The following is a 19,538-nucleotide window of genomic DNA, read 5'->3' as shown; positions in this document are numbered from 1 at the left end:
TAAACCCACAGTGGAATACAAATAGGGACCATCATTCAAAGAAGGTGGTGGGGTATTTACATCACACTAACAGTCACAGATTATAATTTTGGCTGGGAAATTAATTCCAACGATGCCTTTTAAAAATAAAATTAATGTAAGGTAGATTATAATAAGGTATTCCTATTCATTTTCTTAATTTTAGGTTAATCACTAATAACTATGTACTGCCTTTTATGGTTGTGTTCTTTTTGGTGAGCTTTTTGGTAAACCTAGTCTTTTGGATTCCCTGTTTGAAAAAAGAAGAAGAAAATAATGTCTTTTATTATTGCAAACTACTCAAAAAACATCAGAAAAACATTTCTACTAATAATATCATCTGAATACAACCACTGGTCTATGCTAGTGATATATTGGAATATCTAATGGCACCCAGTGATGTCAGTGTGACAGGTTCGGTCACACAGATCCCCTTGGGATTGTTACCTGATGTGGTGAGATTACCTCAGAGCCCGTTTTCCCTGCCAGCTTGGGACTCCAAAACCCTGCCTTGTTGAGCCAGACAAGCTAGCCTGCTGCAATACAGACCCAGAGTCCAGTCTACTCCCCCAAAGCTGCAGACTTAACTGAAAACAGCTCAGCAGGTTATTTGCCTCCAGCACCCAGACACCCTGCTCCCAGTGGGATCCAACCCCAAATAAATCCATTTTACTCTGTATAAAGCTTATACAGGGTAAACTCATAAATTGTCCACCCTCTATAACACTGATAGAGAGATATGCACAGCTGTTTGCTCCCCCAGATATTAACCACTTCCTCTGGGTTCATTAATAAACAAAAGTGATTTTATTAAGTATAAAAAGTAGTATTTAAGTGGCTTCAAGTAATAACAGACAGAACAAAGTAAGTCATAAAGCAAAATAAAACAAAACACGCAAGTCTAAGCCTAATGCATTAAAAAACTGATTAGAGGTAAATCTCACCCTCAGAGATGTTCCAATAAGCTTCTTTCACAGACTATCCTCCTTCCTAGTCTGGGCCCAATCCTTTCCCCTGGTACAGTCCTTGTTAGTTCCAGCAGACATCTCAGGTGGAACTAGGGGTTTTCTCATGACTGGCCGCCCCTTTGTCCTGCTCCACCCCATTTTATAGCTTTGGCACAAGGCAGGAATCTTTTGTCTCTCTGGTCCCCACCCCTTCTTCTAAATGGAAAAGTACCAGGTTTAAGATGGATTTCATCATCAGGTGACATGGTCACATGTCCTGTGAGATCCCAGCCTCCATTCTTCCTGGGCTGGCCCACAGGCACACAGGAAGGTTTGCAAGTAAACAGAGCTGTTTACAGTTCACTGATTCTGAAGCACCATTAATGGCTTCCATTTAATATGTTTACATCAGTAATACAAGTTTATATCTTATTCTCCTAACTTCAGACACAGAAATAATACATGCAAACAAATAGGACGAACACAGTAAGTAGATTATAAGCTTTGTAATGATACCTTATAAGAGACCTTTTGCATAAAGCATATGGAGTGCAACGTCACAGTCAGAATGTACTCAAATAATCAATTCAGGGTTTTGGCTCGTGGAACTTATATGAGAACCAGTTTTCTCACAGGATATCAAATTTAAAAATGTTAGGTATTGTATTTTCCTTATGAAATGTAGTTTGACATTTCTGAACTTCTTGTTATTCTTCTTTGAAGAAAACTACTTCAAATGTCTTTACACAATCTTTTATATTTATTACTTAGCATATCTGTGAACATTTATAATATTTCAAATATAATTTAAGTATCTGCATAAAAAAACTTAATAAAAACACATTCAAAGCAGCACTGAACTCCACATTTTAATTAAAAACCCACAGTAAGCTAAAAGGGTTGTAATATCCTTAGGATATATCCTATAACTGGGCCCAGGGCCCTCTTTTATTCCATGTTTGTACAGTGTGTAGCACAATATGGCTTTGGGCCTCAGATGCTACTGTAATACAAATAATAATAAAAACAGTGACAACCCCCCACCATTGGTACTCACTCATTGTGATGAGAATCTTGGGACAAGTGAACCATTTTCTTGTTGCCTGGGCTTGCACTGGTAATCTAAGAGGGGGAAAAAATAAAATAAAATAAAAATGCTACGAGTTCTTGGGCTGTATTACATGTACTTTGTATTTTTCCATTGGAAGAGTATATACTACCTACCATGGTAGAAACAGACACACTAAACACTGTAAAAAGAATTAGTGATACTTTCAGTTGATAACTCAAGTAGTATTTTCATAAGTATGTAAATGATTTAGGAGTCTAATCCCAGTTTTTAAAGGTAATTGAGAAGTTTAGCAGCCTTATGGCCAGATTTTCAAATGTGTCTACATGTCTAATGATGCAAATAGGTGCCTGGTGGGATGTTAATAGAGATTAGGTGCCTAATCTCTTAGATGCTTTTGAAAATTTCAAAAGATGCCTATTTGCATCTTTAGGGGTCTAAATGCCTTTGACAATGGGATTTAGGTGCTTTTGAAAAACCCACCCAGAATGTATTGTGTTTTTAAGAAATGTAGAAAAACACAAAGTTGTGACGCTAGGCTGGGATTTTAAAATGGCTCTTACTGCTTAGACTACTTTGAAAACCCAGGTCTTAGTCTGCAACCCAGAGCAAATGCTAATGAAAATAAAAGTTAAGTAAAATGTACATATAAAATGGTATATCACTACATTGATGTCATATTCAGTTGTTCCTTCTTTAATCTCAACTGCAATCAAAAAGAAATATGAGGATTTTTAAGACTAGTTATGTATTTACCTTATATACTCCCCTCATACGGCACAAATAGGCTTTGAAAAGGGTGTGTATATGGAAAATATGGCTTAGTGGCGTTATGCAATACTACAGCAGAGCAGCCTCCTGCTCTTCTGCAGCACAATTTGCTTGTTATAGCTGCTATGCATACATACAGGAAGTGGAGTTAGGGGGTGTTAGGAATCACCTGCTGAAGTTGCACACATGCAGAAAGTAAGTGCGAAAGTTACTGCTGTTTGGAGCAACAAGTCCTCTTACAATTACATACATTAAAGTCTCCAGCGGATAAAGTCTTACAATCACTAGATGACCAAAGTCAGGACAACAAAAATCAGCTATGCTGCCAGTACTGAAAGCAGACCTGGAAACCACACAAATAAACAGCTGATATGCACATATTGTCTGGGACCATTGGGGTTTGGGTTGTTTTTTACCTATGGATCCTCTGTTTATCCACATTTGACAGTTCATCACTCATCAGGAGGATGATATATTGCATTTTCAAAGACAACAAATCACTGAATATTTTATAAAAGCAAGTTTCCTCTACTTTTACACATTTTTATGCAGAAGAAGAACCAAAGCATCTTAAGGGTCAAGTCTGGAAAATGTTCATATAATACCACAGATGCCTTTAGAAAGCTCCACAGATTCAAAATATTTGCCAAGTTCCACAGAAATTCCCTATCTGTAAACTTGGAAATGTCATTATAATGGGTAGAATCTCTCAAACAAATAGAACTTGAAAAGGACACCTGTTTTACTGGTCAGTAATTACTCAAATGCAACCACACCTAAAACTCTGACAGCAGCAGACGTAGCAACATTATAACTTGCTGCCTCAAAGAAATCTTGCCTGCAACCAGCATATAGAATAGGCAGTTCCAGACACCAATATTTGATATTAATTTAGTCAGATTTAATGGAGTGAAAGCAGTCTTGCTTATTCGCTTAGTAACAATGAAATTGCAATCAATGCTTTCAAACAAACTTCCCCTCTGTTACATTTTACCTTATAATTTGAGCAAGACACATTATTTGTCAAATATGGACTTTGAAATGCTGATGATCTAAAACATTTTAAATGTATATGTAATCGGGAAGTTACAACATTAGTAACCGAACTGTTACTTGCACACCATCGGTAAACATGTGGCTCAGCTCTAGAGAGTTACATCCTGCATTAATCTCAAAATGAGGTTTTCATGCTATTCCAGTGGGTATCCCTGGAATATAGTAATCCATTTTCTACACTGTGGGTATAAGAAAAGCCGACTGTGCCTATGTCATGCTTTGTTAGAGGTTCATGATCACATTATCTCATGGTGGACCTGACACTTTTATTCAGTTTACAGTATGTTCTGTGTACAGGCAACTTATTTCCTTTGCCAGGGTTGCTGACAACCTTTTCCACACTATATTAATCTTGTTTACTGACTTTATCTTGGTACAAATATCAGAAAACTGAACTTTTTATCTCAGGGAGAAAATAAACAACATGTTGACAGAAGCAGAAGCTATTTTCTGGACTAAAATTGGTTGTTTACCTGCAGCCATACTTATGGAAAAATGTTTAACTCTCCAACTCGCTTGAAATACATAATCCAAAATTTAATAAGCGTGAAAATTTCAAGAAAATCCATGTGATAAATTGTCAGGTATAAAACAGTATCTTAACATAAAGAAATATGATTTGTAACTAATTTATACTGAATATAAAAGTGCTCTCAATCTAGTTACAATTCATCAGAAAGTATATTGATCAGGTTTCTCCTACATATCAAAGGTAACTTCAGTTACTAAATAGCCACAGAGGATTTATAAAATTAAATGTACAATACACACACTTATATGTCCTGGTTGTTTCGTTGTAACGTTGCTCATCTATAAGGGAACAAGCTCGTTTAAAGTTGCGCAATGCTCCCTTATAACATCGTTTGGCAGCTGCCTGCTTTGTCCACTGCTTCCAGGATTCTCTGGAAGAGCAGCCCCTCCTTGTGGTGATTAGAACCAGGGAGGCTGCAGCCCCCCCTCCCCAAAATTCCCTGTAAGGTATGTGGCTCGTCAGCTGCCCAGAACCATTCAACTGTTCCTCCCCACACTGTCGTGCTGCTCCTGCACTGCCTCTGCCTTGGAGCTGCTCCCGGGAGCTTCCTGCTTGCAGGGGAGATGGAGAGAGGGGTGCTGATATCAGGATGTCCCCCTGCCCCCCCCCACTCTGTAACTCCTCTCCACAAAGCAGAGGAGGGGGAACAGGGCTCAGGGACAGAACGGAGGGAGCTTGCTGGAAGCTGTTGCTTCCTGTCTGAACTGGCTGATCTGCTTAAAAGGGCAACATACTTGAAGTGCGGTCAGCATACTTAAAGGGGCAATGCATCTCTCTCTCTCTCTCTCACTCATGCACGCACCCCCCCCCCACCCCCCAGCACTTTGGAAAGCCAGCACCTGTGCAGCCGTGCATGTGCTGTCAGGAGGAGGTAGTGGTGCGCTCCAGCTGGATAGCGTGGGCTCATCATCATGTTCAGTTTTTGCAGGGAAGTGTTTGAGCTACTGCCCTGCATCTATTGTGTTTCCTCCCTCCTGCGTCAGTCCATGCTGCCTTGTCGAGTGTTTGGCTACATTAACAACAGTGTATTAACCCTTGAGGGCTCAGCCGAGTGCTAGTTCATCATTTAGCAGCAAGGCATTCCCTGGAAAATATTCCACCCTCTGACTCCTCCACCTCAACCAAGCTTCACAATCATTCATTGCTGTGTACAATATTAAACTGTTTGTTTAAAACTGTTTAAAACTTATACTGTATAAGTATATAACGTCTTTTGTCTGGCAAAAAACATTTCCCTGGAACCTAACCCCCCCGTTTACATTAATTTTTATGGGGAAATTGGATTAGTTTAACATTTCGCATAAAGTCACATTTTTCAGGAACATAACTACAATTTTAATTGAGGAGTTACTGTATGCTTTGGTGACCAAGAGTTTCAAATTTGACATGATTTTGAGCGCCACAGTTTGAGAGAGCTCAACTTGGGGTACCTTAAAATCTGATTTTCAGAGAATGATGAGCACCATTCTGGAAAATCAGACTTTTTAAAGGTGCTTGAAGTTGGGCACCAACAAATGAACGCACCCTAATTTCAGTACTGTATTTTAGATGCAACACTCTTAGTTGCACTAGACTGGATTATATAGAGAGATTGCAGAGTTATCGTTATAGCTCCAAAATAATTGCATAGATATACACTACTATTTGATAGGGTGCAGGACTGTGAATCAGAAGACCTGGTTCTATTCCCAGGCCTGTCACTAATTAGGTATATAACCCTGGACAAGTCTTATCTTTACAATAAGCATAATGTTACTTCACCACCATTATAAAGCGTTTTAAGACTTATGGATAAAAAGCACTATGTTATAGGAAGTGCTGGAGGCAGGGCCAATAGTTAAGGTTGCTTAACACTTTCATTTCCAACTGTTTTCAGTTGCTTATAACTTTGTCAAACCATTATGCTGAAATTTTCCATACTGGGTATCTGCCTCAGACTTTTTTCTTTTTAATTTTCAACAGTGCAGCTATTTCCAAAAATAAGGTTAAGGAAAAATATATTGCTCTGCCAATGATGAAAATAGGCCTGTATATTTGGATCACAGAATTGTCTTTTGCTGTCTCCATGCAAACAAATATGGCAGTGTTTTAAAATCACTGTTTGCACATACTCAGTAAAAGTTTGTTAGAGGCTGTTCATTACATTTCCTGACGATTCTATCTACACTGAGCACACTCCAGTTCAAAGCTGAGCACAACTTTCCCAGCAATTCCTCCTCCTAGTTGCCAGGGGCTGCTCTGTCACTGGGCACAGGAATAGAGCCAGGAGAATGTCTCTGCTGTGCTCTCAATACTCTCCCTATTGGCACTCAGGCAGACTGCAAGAGGAGGAGACAGCTGCTTAATTTGAATGTAATGAGGGAAGGAATGGGGGAGAAAAGGGATAGGCAGTTAAGTGGGACAGAAGTTTCTTTGAGAAGGGATGGGGAGGGGAAAGGAATGAAGGGGACAGGGACAGGCTGTGGGATAGCAGCAATGAACAAGAGGGACAGAGAAAGGTCTGGGGGAGGGCGGGAGGGAGTCCTGAAACTACTAGAGTTCACTCCCCTCCAGAATCTAGAATTGAACCAAAGATTCTTGAGTCCTACCACTCTTCTGCTGTTTAACTGTGAAACCCATTGGGCAAAGTATGTGTTGGTCCACACAGAGAATAACTACCTACTACCTCTACCAATTACTCCATCAACTCATGTGGTAGAAATCTGTGCTGTGCATATAAATATTTTATTCTTGCTAATGACATATTTGGGAGTCAACATGGTTCCACAAAACGGCATTTCAGTTTCTCAGGTTAAGAAACTAGGAAATTACATTGAGAATACTAAAATCTAAGCACTCAAAAGTTAGGAAATGCCAGATTTAAGGTTTCCTGTGCAACTTTAATTTGGCCCTATTTGTGCATATGCCTTTTGATAGAGTCTTTAATGATATGATGGCATAGAAACAGTACCCTGCTCCATTCAGTGCACAGGATGGAGAATGTGCAGGGAGTGAATCAGGGTTGCTTAATGAATGATGTTGTCTGTACGATCCCTGCCTCATTTGTTGCAGAATTCGGAAGGTGTTCAGTAAACGAGGCAGGGGACTGCAAGGAGAGAAAGGATTTTCTCATGGTTAAGGCAGGTGAAACTCAGTTTTTCTATTCCTGCTTCATCTACAGTCTTATGCGAGCCCAAGCAAACCACCTCAAACTCAAAACACCTGGGCTCTGATTTGCTAATCATATAGAAGTGCTAATCAGAATCATATAGAACTGAAACTGAAGTCAACGGGAGCTCCGTTTTGAGCATATAAAGTGCTACAAAAATAAACTTTTTAAATGTACTTGGAAAAATCAGGCCCAAGGTGCCTCAAGCTAGGCATTGAAAATTAACGGACACTTGACTATTTTGGACTTAATCTCTGCGCCTCAGTTCCCCATCTGTAAAATGGGATAAAAATACCACTTAATCTCAAAAGGGACATTGTGAGGATAAATTATTTAGTGTTTGTGAAGTACTCAGATATTACAGTGATGAATGATATAGGAAAAACCCACAAAGGAATTAATCTGTATTCTGACGTATATGAGAAGTTGAGATCACTAACATACTAATCTATTTGATAAAAGCGTCCCAACACTGGTAGTTGAGGAAATACAAATAAGGAAGAGGGGAGGAACCTCTACTGAATATGCATTAGGCATAATGGCATCAGCACAACATATTATAAAGGTTGTATACCAGCCTGTGTGCTTGGGAAGGAAGAGATGTTGCCCTTGGGATGTGCCAGGAAGATGGCCATTAGCGATGGTGATGAAGAAGGTTATGAGGAAGATAATGGCTAACATTTCAGGTTGTTCTACAAGCGATGTGTGAGCATATGGATGTTCAAACGTACAGTCTCTATTATCTCTATTTCCCTTGCTGGGTTAGAGAGTTGGTGACTTTGCAAAATATATTAATAAATCTATTACAAATACAGGAGGATTTTTCTAAGCGTGAATGTTGCCACTGTGCACATCAGGGTTACCAACTGAATAGTAATTTTAATAATACTTGGTCTGATCTTGGGACAAGAACCCATCAAATCCCAGAGTGTTAACTAGGAATTCTTAAATAATCAGTATAATTAATATACAATCCATAGATCAGGCAACAGTGGTGAAGAACTTTAAAGGTTACTTGAATTGAGTTGGTCACCTACTGGGCTGATCCTCTCTGGATCAACTTGTCATTGGGATACAGGTAGACCTGGACCCCTTGTCTCCTTAAGTGAGCTACTATAACTGCCAAATACTTCATGAATACTCTTGGTGCTGTGGAAAGACCAAGGGGAAGGACCCTGTACTGGTAGTCTGATGTTACGACTAGGAATCTGAGGTATTTCCTGCAAGTCAGATGTAAGGATATATGAAAATAGACAACTTGAAGGTTCAGAGCCATGAACCAGTGTTGAGGATTTAATAAGGAAATTATTGAAGCCAAAGTCATTATCCTGAACTTGAAATGGCTCATGTACCTGTTGAGACATTGAAAGTCCACAATGGGATGCAAACCCCCTATCTTCTTTGGAATAACAAAATAACTGGAATAAAAATCCTTGCCCCTGAACTCTAGGGACACCTTTTCCTCTGTTCTGAGATGCAGGAGAGAGTCCACCTCTTGCTTCAATAAAGTATCTTGTAAGAGGGGTCCTTGAAGAGGAATGGACTGGATTTATATTCAAAATCTATTGCTGATAATCTCTCAGATGCACTGGTCTGTGGTTATTCTAGTTCAGGCTTGCTAAAAAAAAAAAAAAAAGAGGGAGTTTCCAAAATGGGGTTGGAGGGAAGGGAAGGGAGAAATGGGGAGAGATCCTATGCAGTTCTGCCAGGCTCTCCACACTGGCATGAAACACGCTGTTCAGAAGAAGACATTGAGTGCACTGTATCAGAGGTGGTGGGTCATCTCTGTTGGAAACCCTGCTTCTCAATGGTGCCAACGCTCTCTGTGGGTTATGAAAGTATGGAGCAGACAGACACTGCTTGACGGAACTTTAAGGTCTGATTTACTTTCTCCTTGGAGCTGGAGTATACTAGCCCAGAAAATGCAAAGTGTTTCTAGAATCCTTTTATGAATACAGGCCCTGTTACTTTTTGAACTGAAGAGGTTGCAGCTCTCAAATGGAAGATTCTCTATTGTCGTTTGGACCTCCCTGGGCAATCTCAAATGACTGTAGCCAGGAGGATCTTCACATCACTACTGATGTAACCCTGGTGCATGCAGATGCATCAGACAGATCCAAACCAGCCTACAGGTAAATTCTATGCACTAACGAACCCTCCAGCCTGATAGATATTAATTCTTTCCAGTGATCATGCAGAAACCTTTCCATAAACTGAGACAGCTTGTCTGAGTAGAGTCATATTTAGCCAGAAGCACCTGGTGGTAGGCAATGAGTATCTACAGATTGGCAGAGGAATAGACTTCTCTGCTGAAGAAATCCAGTCTCAGGGTCCTTTTCCATTGGGGCCCTTGCTGCTTGGCTTTTTCCTGAACAGCTGCTACAACAAGTGATGCTGGTACCAGATGCGAATAGAAGTGCTTGAAGCTCTTGGGAGGAACTTGGTACTGTCTATCTGCCATTTGGAAGTTGCAGGTATTAATACTAGAGTCTTCCACAAGTCCTTTACAGGCTCTAACAATCACCTGTTAATAGACGTGCGGAGTGTACCAGTCATGGCAGGGTGCAGAATGTCTAGCATCTTGTGCAATTTTCTAAAGGGGAGAACTTGGCCTATGTTCATCCTTAGAAGCCACGCGACATAAATCTACATTACGGATTAGCTGGTACGTAAAAGTTCATTTAAAAAAGCAAATCCAGCTCCAGAAGTACCAAAAAACCCCTTCAAATACATAAATGTATAGCAGTTTTCGTATGCCAATAGCATCAAACATTTGAATCAAAACATTTGTTAAAAAGAAAAAAAGAAAAAAAACAAAAACAAAGCTATTTTCAGGCTTAAGACTAACATACTAAGTTGCAGCCCAAAACAAAAATGTTATGATTTAAGTTATAAGCCTCAGAAAATAAGGATTTATAATGGAAACTGACACAAAGTCAACTGTAGCACCAAAATGGTGCTTCCTTCACTCACAAGGTCTGTAATAGCCAATTTATAGGAAATTCAACCAAATGACATCAAGGGAAGAAATAAAACATCTATTCTTTGAAGTTTATTACCCTTGTTAAAAGCAATTTCTTATTATTTTTATCACCCATTTATTATCACCAATTTTATTCCCTTCCTTACTAGAAGGGTAGGAGAACAGCTGCCTTTGCATCTGACTTCAGTGCTTTTTCATGATTAAACTAGCATGGGTAGCATATTATAGTAAGATTTGTCTAAGTATGTGCCCCACCTGCATGTCTACTTCTTCCTTCTCCTGAGATCCAAAAAACTTCAATACCAGATTGTCATGATTAGAGTTATATTATATTATAATAAATTAAGAGCTGAATTAAAAAAAAAAACGTTCAAGAGATAAACATGAACTTTCATTGGTAGCTATCAAGAACTCTCAGACAATATTACATCCACTGTATTTGTTTAAATAGTTACCATGCTTACCCAGTTCCCCCATCTCCCTGGGTTGATTTCTCTATTACATTTTTATTCACCCTCCAAATGCTCTCTTGCTCCAGTGCCCACAATGACAAACACTTCAGGCGGCAGACTGCCAGTCCAGAGAAGGGCCTCTCTATTGTATAACCCACTGTTCTAGCTCAGTGATGCTCGGTCAATCAAACCAAACTTCCTCAAGGCTTTATGTCTCCATAGTGCAACTGCTCTGCCAGTGACTCCTTGCCAGTTTGTCAAGACCCAGAAGTTAGCTGCTACTCTTTTTATGATTCTTAATCTGACAGTGTTACTTGGAAATGAACAGCAATTTTAAAATGTGGCAAGCTCTATATGACTGCCCCCTAGTGAGTTCAGACATTGTGCTAGTAAAATGTACATAAGTGATAAGGGAAGGAAATCAGCTCAAGAGAAACTGGTCAAAAAACATCGACACAAAATCTTAGACCAAACAGATAAAGAAACAAACAACATCCCAGTCGACGGTTTGTTGTTTTGTTTGCATTAAAAACAAGCAAACTAAAAAAAACTCCCAACCTCACCACTGTGGGTAAAACGATACACATTATAGCAACAATTTCCTCCCCTTTGGTGTGAAAAACTAAAACCAAACACAAATCTTCCAGTGACTTAACAGTCCGTACACATTTTTTTCAAGTTTTATTTCAGACAAAATGAAATATATCCCCTTTCAAAATATCCCCTTTATATATGATACTCATTTAACAAAATTAACAAAATTTAACTACTTTAGTATCTGAGACTGAAGAAAAGCCACCTGTAATCATCTAAATGTCACACAAAAGAACAGCTAAAGTATTTTAAATTTCAGTTCTAAAAGTAAAGAAAAAGCATGCTTTTTTTGTAAATTAATTTTACTACATTTTGTCTTCACTGACTTCAAGAGCTACCCAAACAGGAAAGTTATATTATGAAACTAAAACAAACAGATTTTTTATAGAAAGCCATGGGTTTGAGTATTCTTTGAGTAGCACTGGAAACAGTTATGGAGAACACGATGAAACATGTTTTACTCTTGACTTTTGCTCAGGACTTATTTTGGTGTCAGAGTTTTCAATGTAGAGAACGAAGGGAGGAAATAAACTAATTTAGTCACAAGGAATGAGCATGTGAAAAAGTTGAATGAAGAAATAAATTATTTTGTATTACTGAGCAGGTGAAACAGAATAAACCATGTGCATGCATTGTGAACAGCAAACCCAGGACCATATCCTGGCTTTAGATACATGAACAATTGAGCATCTAAAACAAGAATGTGGTCCAGTGAATTTTATGAATTGGTATGCTAATAGAATAAAAGACTAAACTGCATCTCAGATAATGAAAATCGAATTTTACCAGAACTACAAAGTAAGTAACAAATTTAAACTACTTTGCCACCCAATTCAGAAAATAATAAAATGCATTAAAAAATTATATTTACAACTACATTTCAGCTTTAAGCAAAATGGGTTTACCAATGAAGACGAAATTCTTAACAATAATGAAGGGAGTTCATAGAATCATAGAATATCAGGGTTGGAAGGGACCTCAGGAGGTCATCTAGTCCAACCCCCTGCTCAAAGCAGGACCAATTCCCAACTAAATCATCCCAGCCAGGGCTTTGTCAAGCCGGGCCTTAAAAACCTCTAAGGAAGGAGATTCCACCACCTCCCTAGGTAACCCATTCCAGTGCTTCACCACCCTCCTAGTGAAAAAGTTTTTCCTAATATCCAACCTAAACCTCCCCAACTGCAACTTGAGACCATTACTCCTTGTTCTGTCATCAGGTACCACTGAGAACAGTTTAGATCCATCCTCTTTGGAACCCCTTTTAGGTAGTTGAAAGCAGCTATCAAATCCTTATTCTTCTCTTCTGCAGACTAAACAATCCCAGTTCCCTCAGCCTCTCCTCATAAATCATGTGCTCCAGCCCCCTAATCATTTTTGTTGCCCTCTGCTGGACTCTTTCCAATTTTTCCACATCCTTCTTTTAGTGTGGGACCCAAAACTGGACACAGTACTCCAGATGAGGCCTCAACAATGTCGAATAGAGGGGAATGATCACGTCCCTCGATCTGCTGGCAATGCCGCTACTTATACAGCCCAAAATGCCGTTAGCCTTCTTGGCAACAAGGGCACACTGTTGACTCATATCCAGCTTCTCGTCCACTGTAACCCCTACGTCCTTTTCTGCAGAACTGCTTCCTAGCGATTCGGTCCCTAGTCTGTAACAGTGCATGGGATTCTTCCGTCCTAAGTGCAGGACTCTGCACTTGTCCTTGTTGAACCTCATCAGATTTCTTTTGGCCCAATCCTCTAATTTGTCTACGTCCCTCTGTATCCTATCCCTACCTTCCAGCGTATCTACCACTCCTCCCAGTTTAGTGTCATCTGCAAACCCGCTGAGAGTGCAGTCCACGCCATCCTCCAGATCATTAATGAAGATATTGAACAAAACCAGCCCCAGGACCAACCCTTGGGGCACTCCGCTTGAAACTGGCTGCCAACTAGACATGGAGCCGTTGAGCCCGATGATCTAGCCAGCTTTCTATCCACCTTATAGTCCATTCATCCAGCCAGCCCATACTTCTTTAACTTGGTGGCAAGAATACTGTTGGAGACCGTATCAAAGCTTTGCTAAAGTCAAGGAATAACACATCCATTGCTTTCCCCTCATCCACAGAGTCAGATATCTCCTCATAAGAGGCAATTAGGTTAGTGAGGCATGACTTGCCCTTGGTGAATCCATGCTGACTGTTCCTGATCACTTTCCTCTCCTCTAAGTGCTTCAGAATTGATTCCATGAGGACCTGCTCCATGATTTTTCCAGGGACTGAGGTGAGGCTGACTGGCCTGTAGTTCCCCGGATCCTCCTCCTTCCCTTTTTTAAAGATGAGCACTACATTATCCTTTTTCCAGTCATCCGGGACCTCCCCCGATTGCCATGAGTTTTCAAAGATAATGGCCAATGGCTCTGCAATCACAGAGTTCTGTGGTTTGTTTTACTGACATCCCATCCTCACCAATAAATAGGACATGGTGAGGATGTGTGTGTTTGAGGCAGTATTGTATGCTGGACTGGACAAAAGGCAGATTTGAGCACACTGCAATGGGAAGAAATTGATTGTAGTGAAGTTAATCAAAATCATTGCCTTGAAAATGGAAACTAGGGAAGCTGTTTTTCCATTCATGCCATCTCCTGTTAAAGAGATACATTGGCAACAAATTCTCAGGACAGCATAAAAATCATGCTAGCGCACAGAATTACCTTTCCAGTATGGGTTGCCTCTCCTACTTAGGAATTAATTCACATAACTATGTGCTAGAAAAAGAAAGCCTGTATTGTAGCTGCCCGTAACATACTATGCGTGTGAATGAAACATTGGGTGAAATTTTATAGTATTGTTGCTGTCATGCACAAGAAAAATACTTTAATAAAAATGAATTAAGGTTTAAAAAGTGAGTTGTCAATTGCTGATGTTCATAATATACACACAGAAACAATCCTTGTTAGTGATTGTTGCTGTTCACTAAGAAATCAATATATTTTTAGGCTGAAGTCCTGGTCCCATTGAAGTCACTGGGAGTTTGGCTATTGACTTCAGTAGTGTTTCGAAAACAACTAGAGCATTACAATGAGGACATTTTTCACTTGACAAATTTACATTAAGTTACCTACGTGCTAATACAAAGAGAAGAAGGATGGTAAGTGGTTAGGACATCAGCCTGAGACTCAGGTAGCCGGGGTTCATTCCCAGCTCTGCCACAGATGTCCTGTTTGACCTTGAGTAAATCACATAGATTATGTCTACACTGAAGCAGACAGCATGCTTCTCAGCATTGGTAGACAGACATGCATTAGCTTTGCTTCAGTTAGAGCACTAAAAAAACCCGGTTACCTACCTTTCGTAACTGTTGTTCTTCGCGATGTGCTGCTCATGTCCAATCCATTCTAGGTGGATGTGTGCCCACATGCACAGTTGTTGGAGACTTTTGCCTTAGTGGTATCTGTAGGACAGGCTGTGGTGCCCTCTGGAGTGCCGTACTCATGCAGTGGTATACCAGGCGCCACCAGCCCTATGCCCTCTTGGTTCCTTCTTGTCGGCAATTCCAACAGAGGGGGAGGACGGCAGGTAATGGAATGAACATGAGCAACACATCTCAAAGATCAACAGTTATAAAAGGTAGGTAACCGTTTTTTCTCCTTTGAGTGCATGCTCATGTCAATTCCATTCTAGGTGACTCACAAGTACCTATGGAGGTGGGTTTGGAGTTCACCACTTGGCGGCTTGCAATACTGCTCTACCGAAGGCAGCATCATCCCGGGCCTGTTGGGTAAGCACAAAGTGGGACATAAAAGTGTGGACAGATGACCAGGTGGCTGCTCTACAGATGTCCTGAATAGGCACTTGGGCCAAAAAGGCTGCTGAAGAGGCCTGTGCCCTGGTAGAGTGGGTGGTGACGATCGCTGTGGGCGGCACCTTTGCTTGATCATAGCAGAAGCAAATGAAGGCCGTGATCCAGGAGGAAATTCTCTGAGCGGAAACAGGGTGACCTTTCATTCTGTCGGCTATTGTGACGAATAACTGCATCAACTTACGGTATGGCTTGGTCCTGTCAATGTAGAAGGTCAGAGCCCTCCTGATGTCCAGGGTATGTAGCCTGTGTGCCTCCTCCGACTTATGTGGCTTTGGAAAGAAGACCGGTAAGTAAATGTCCTGGCTCGAATGAAATGGAGAGACTACCTTGGGAAGGAAGGCCAGGTGCAGTCTTAGCTGGACCTTGTACTTGTAGAAGAGACTGTGTAAGGCGCTTTCAAGGTGAGTGCCCAAATCTTGGATACCAGGTGGGCCAACATTACCATGGCCTTCCAGGAGAGGAGAAGGTAGGAGCAGGAAGCCAGAGTCTCAAAGGGAGGATCTGTGAGCTGAGACAGCAACAGATTTAAATCCCAGGGAAGGACGGGGTCCCTGACGTGTCGGTTGAGGCGCTCTATGCCCTTAAGGATTCTGGCCATAACATCCTGAGTAAAAACCGACCTGCCCTTGAACGGCGGGAGGAAGGCTGAGATGACTGCCAGATGGACCTTGATGGATGAGAGAGACAAGCCCTGGAGCTTGAGGTGCAGGAAGTAGTCCAGAATAAGCGGCAGCAAAGCCCGCTTGGGATGAACACCTTTGTCTGCAATCCAGCAGGTGGATAGTTTCCATGTGGCCAGGTAGGCCGCTCTGGTGGAGGGCTTCCTACTGCCCAACAGGACTCATTGGACCTCAAATGAGCACTGCCGTTCTTGTGCGTTTAGCCATGCAGCAGCCAAGCCGTCAGATGAAGCACCGCCAGGTTTGGGTGCAGGATATTGCCATGGTTCTGGGAAATGGGTCTGCCCTGAGTGGTATCTGGAACGGGGTCACCACAAAGAGGTCCAGGAGAGTGCTGAACCAGTGATGTCGCGGCCATGCTGATGCTATGAGGATGATCTTCACCCTGTCCTGCTTGATCTTCGTGAGGATCCTGGCCATGTTTTCTGTTAGGACCTGAACCGCCCTGTCTTGTACTCACATGAGTTCGAAAGGCTTGGTGGGTTAGGCAGACCTGTGTTCCCTGACGTTGATGTGAGGGACAGATGTGACGGATCACCGGCCTTGAGTACTGAGATTGGCCAGGTGTCTCCCCAACCCAGGTCCAAAGCGTCAGAGACGAGCATCACCACCGAGACCGGGGCTGTGAATGAGACTCTCTGCAGCACTGAAACGGGATCTTGCCACTAGGTAAGGGACGACAGCACACTGTCCGGAATCTTGAGCACCCGGTGGATACTGTGCCCACTGGGTACATAGACCTATGCCAGCCATGCCTGTAGGGGCCTGAGGCAGAATCATGCGTGCAGTCTCAGATACATGTGGGCGGTGGTGAGCGGGTGGGCATGCAGAGATGAGATGAGGTCGACCATGGCATGGAACGTGGTTTTGGGGAGGAAGACTCTGTCCTGAGTGGAGTCAAGTACTGCCCCAATGAACTCTGTGTTGCACTGAACTGAGGGTTGACTTTTTGTCATTTATTATTAGGCCCAGGTCGCAACAGACCAGAGTGAGATGCCTCCGCACCTGAGCCGAGGACCCTTATCAACCAGTCGTCAAGGTACGGATAGATTTGGACCCCAAGACTTCACGGATAAGCATCCACTGGCGCTATACACTTGGTGAACACTCTCAGAGCTGACGAGAGACCAAAGTTCATCGCTATGAACTGGAAATGGCGCTGGCCCAAGGTGAAACGGAGGAAGCGCCGGTGCCCCAGGAATATGGAAATATGGAAGTATGCATCCTTTAAATTGAAGGCGGCATACCAGTCTCCTGGATCCAGGGACGGGATGACGGAGGCCAGGGAGACCCTATAAAGCTTCAACTTTTTGAGAGATTTGTTGAGGCTCAGAATAGATCTGAGGCCCGCTTTTTCCTTTGGAATGAGGAAACAGTGAGAGTAAAATCCTCTTCCTTCCATGCCTTTGGAACCTCTTACACTTCCCCTAGGCACAGGAGGTTTTTGACTCCCTGCACGAGGAGTTGCTCGTGAGAAGGGTCCCTGAAGAGGGACGGAAGGGGGATGGAAGGGTTGGTCGACTATAAACTGCAGGATATAGCCCAATGAGACAGTGTCAAGCACCCAGCAGTCCGAGGTTATATGGGACCAGCTGACCGGAAAGGACGGAGGTGGTTGAGGAAGACGGGGAACGGATCCAATGCAGTGACTGGGATATAGTCCTCAGGCGCACCCTCAAAATAACTGCTTTTGGCTGCCCTGGTCCCCTGGAAGGACCAGGCTGGGCAGGTGGACAAGACGACTCTTAATAACCCTGTCTGTGTCCTCCTTTTTGTAGGGACCAGATTGAGGGATACCCCAAGACCTCGATGACGTCAGAAGCGGCAGGGGGTGCAAATGCTTTCTGGACTGCTGAGGAATATGTATACCAAAGGAGTGGAGGGTGGCCCGGGAGTCTTTAAGGCTGTGGAGCCTAGCATCAGTTAGCTCTGAGAAGAGCCCCGGTCCCTCAAAAGGTAGGTTCTGAAGGGTGGATTGCATCTCCTGGGATAGACCGTAGGTCTGTAACCAGGAGTTACGCCATGTGGCTATCGCAGAGGCGACCACCTGGACGCAGAGTCTGTGGCATCCCAGGCCATCTGGAGGACATCCCTGGCTACTGCCTTGCCTTCGTCTATCAGAGTGGCAACCTCCTGCTCTCTTTGAACTTGCCGACAGAGTCCCACAGGTTAAAATTGTATCTGATAAGTAGGGCCTGATGGTTAGAGACCCTAAACTGGAGGCTTGCTGTTGAATAAATTTTTCTGCCAACTAAGTCCAGGCTCTTGGCATCTTTGTTTTTGCGGGTGCCACTTACCTGTCCCTGCCTGTCCCTTTCGTTGACAGTGGACACAACCAGGGACCCCACAGGAGGGTGCGTGTATAGGTATTCTAACCCCTTTGCGGGGACATAGTAGTTCTTTACTGCCTTCTTGGCTGTGGGCGGAATGGAAGATGGGATCTGCCACACTGACTAGGCAATTTTTAGGACCCCTGGGTGAACGGGCAATGCAACCTGGGCTGGGGCAGAGGAGGGAATGACACTGAAGAGGTCATTGGGCTCCTCAGCTAGCTCCTAGACCTCCAAGTTCAGGCGAGGGTCCCGCCACCGTCTCGTCTGGGGACAACCAAGATGACTGCACCACCAGAGGTTGGTGGGCATCCCCTTGCTGCATCAGGAACTGCTCTTCAGCCACAGGGGCCCCCGCGGAGTCACTGCACTGGATTCAGCCACTGCTCCGACAGCGGTGCTGGCTGCGCCAGGGGTAGCTTGTCCGATGCAACCTGGGAGGAGCGATGGGAGTACGGAGACAGCATAACCCCCACAGGTTCTGGTACTGCCACTGGGAGGGTCATTTCCCTTGACCCCAAGCCAGTGCTGCAGGCGCCTTGGCTGGTTCCCGGCTGGGAGACGACTTGCCCGGTACAGGGGAAGGGCTGAACTGTCCATCTGACCCAGGCCTTTGCCCTTTTGGTGACCAGGGTGGGGCCGTGGAAGCCTGAGTCTGTCGACTGACTCTTGTCAGCAACTGGTACAGGGAAGGTGAGGGCCAGTGCGTGCCCGAAGAATGGTACCGAGGCCCCGGCAACCAGTGCCGTGACCAGAAATGGTCTTGTGTAGGAAGGGACCGATGCCTGGGAGATGTGCAAGTCGATGGCAACCAGCACCGTGGCAATCTCTGACGGGAGAACTGTCGCTACCAAGAGTAGGGGGATCGGGCTTGCGACTCCGGAGTTGCGTGTCTTGTAAGCGGAGACCCCAGCGTCGGAGATCTGGGCCTCTTGGCCGGAGACCGGGGTTGCGATACGGGGTCCTTCGCCGTGGTAAAGGTGAAAGATGCCTGCAGTCTGGGGGCGTTCCACTTTCTTTAGGGGTGGTCTCATCACCGGCTTGGACATCTGAGCTGGTGTGTTGGCAGGATCCACTATGAGCCCAAGCGCCTGTGCTGCTGGTTGGCC

At 43.2% G+C, this 19,538-nt stretch overlaps 1 protein-coding gene across 4 annotated transcripts in view; it reads right to left on the bottom strand.

Annotated features, from left to right (window-relative positions):
* The window catches only part of GPATCH2 (G-patch domain containing 2), a 180,706-nt gene that overhangs the window by 48,050 nt on the left and 113,118 nt on the right, over positions 1-19,538 (bottom strand). For all 4 annotated transcript variants that reach the window (XM_005288744.5, XM_065589430.1, XM_005288745.5 and 1 more), the window contains exon 6: positions 2,023-2,087. In XM_005288744.5, the coding sequence (XP_005288801.2) occupies positions 2,023-2,087 (65 nt within the window). The remainder of the gene's footprint in view (positions 1-2,022; positions 2,088-19,538) is intronic.

Source organism: Chrysemys picta, chromosome 3, assembly GCF_011386835.1.
Source record: "Chrysemys picta bellii isolate R12L10 chromosome 3, ASM1138683v2, whole genome shotgun sequence".
Lineage (NCBI taxonomy): Eukaryota > Metazoa > Chordata > Testudines > Emydidae > Chrysemys > Chrysemys picta.
Note: the sequence above shows the minus strand (reverse complement) of the source record. Positions and strands in the feature narration are given on the sequence as shown.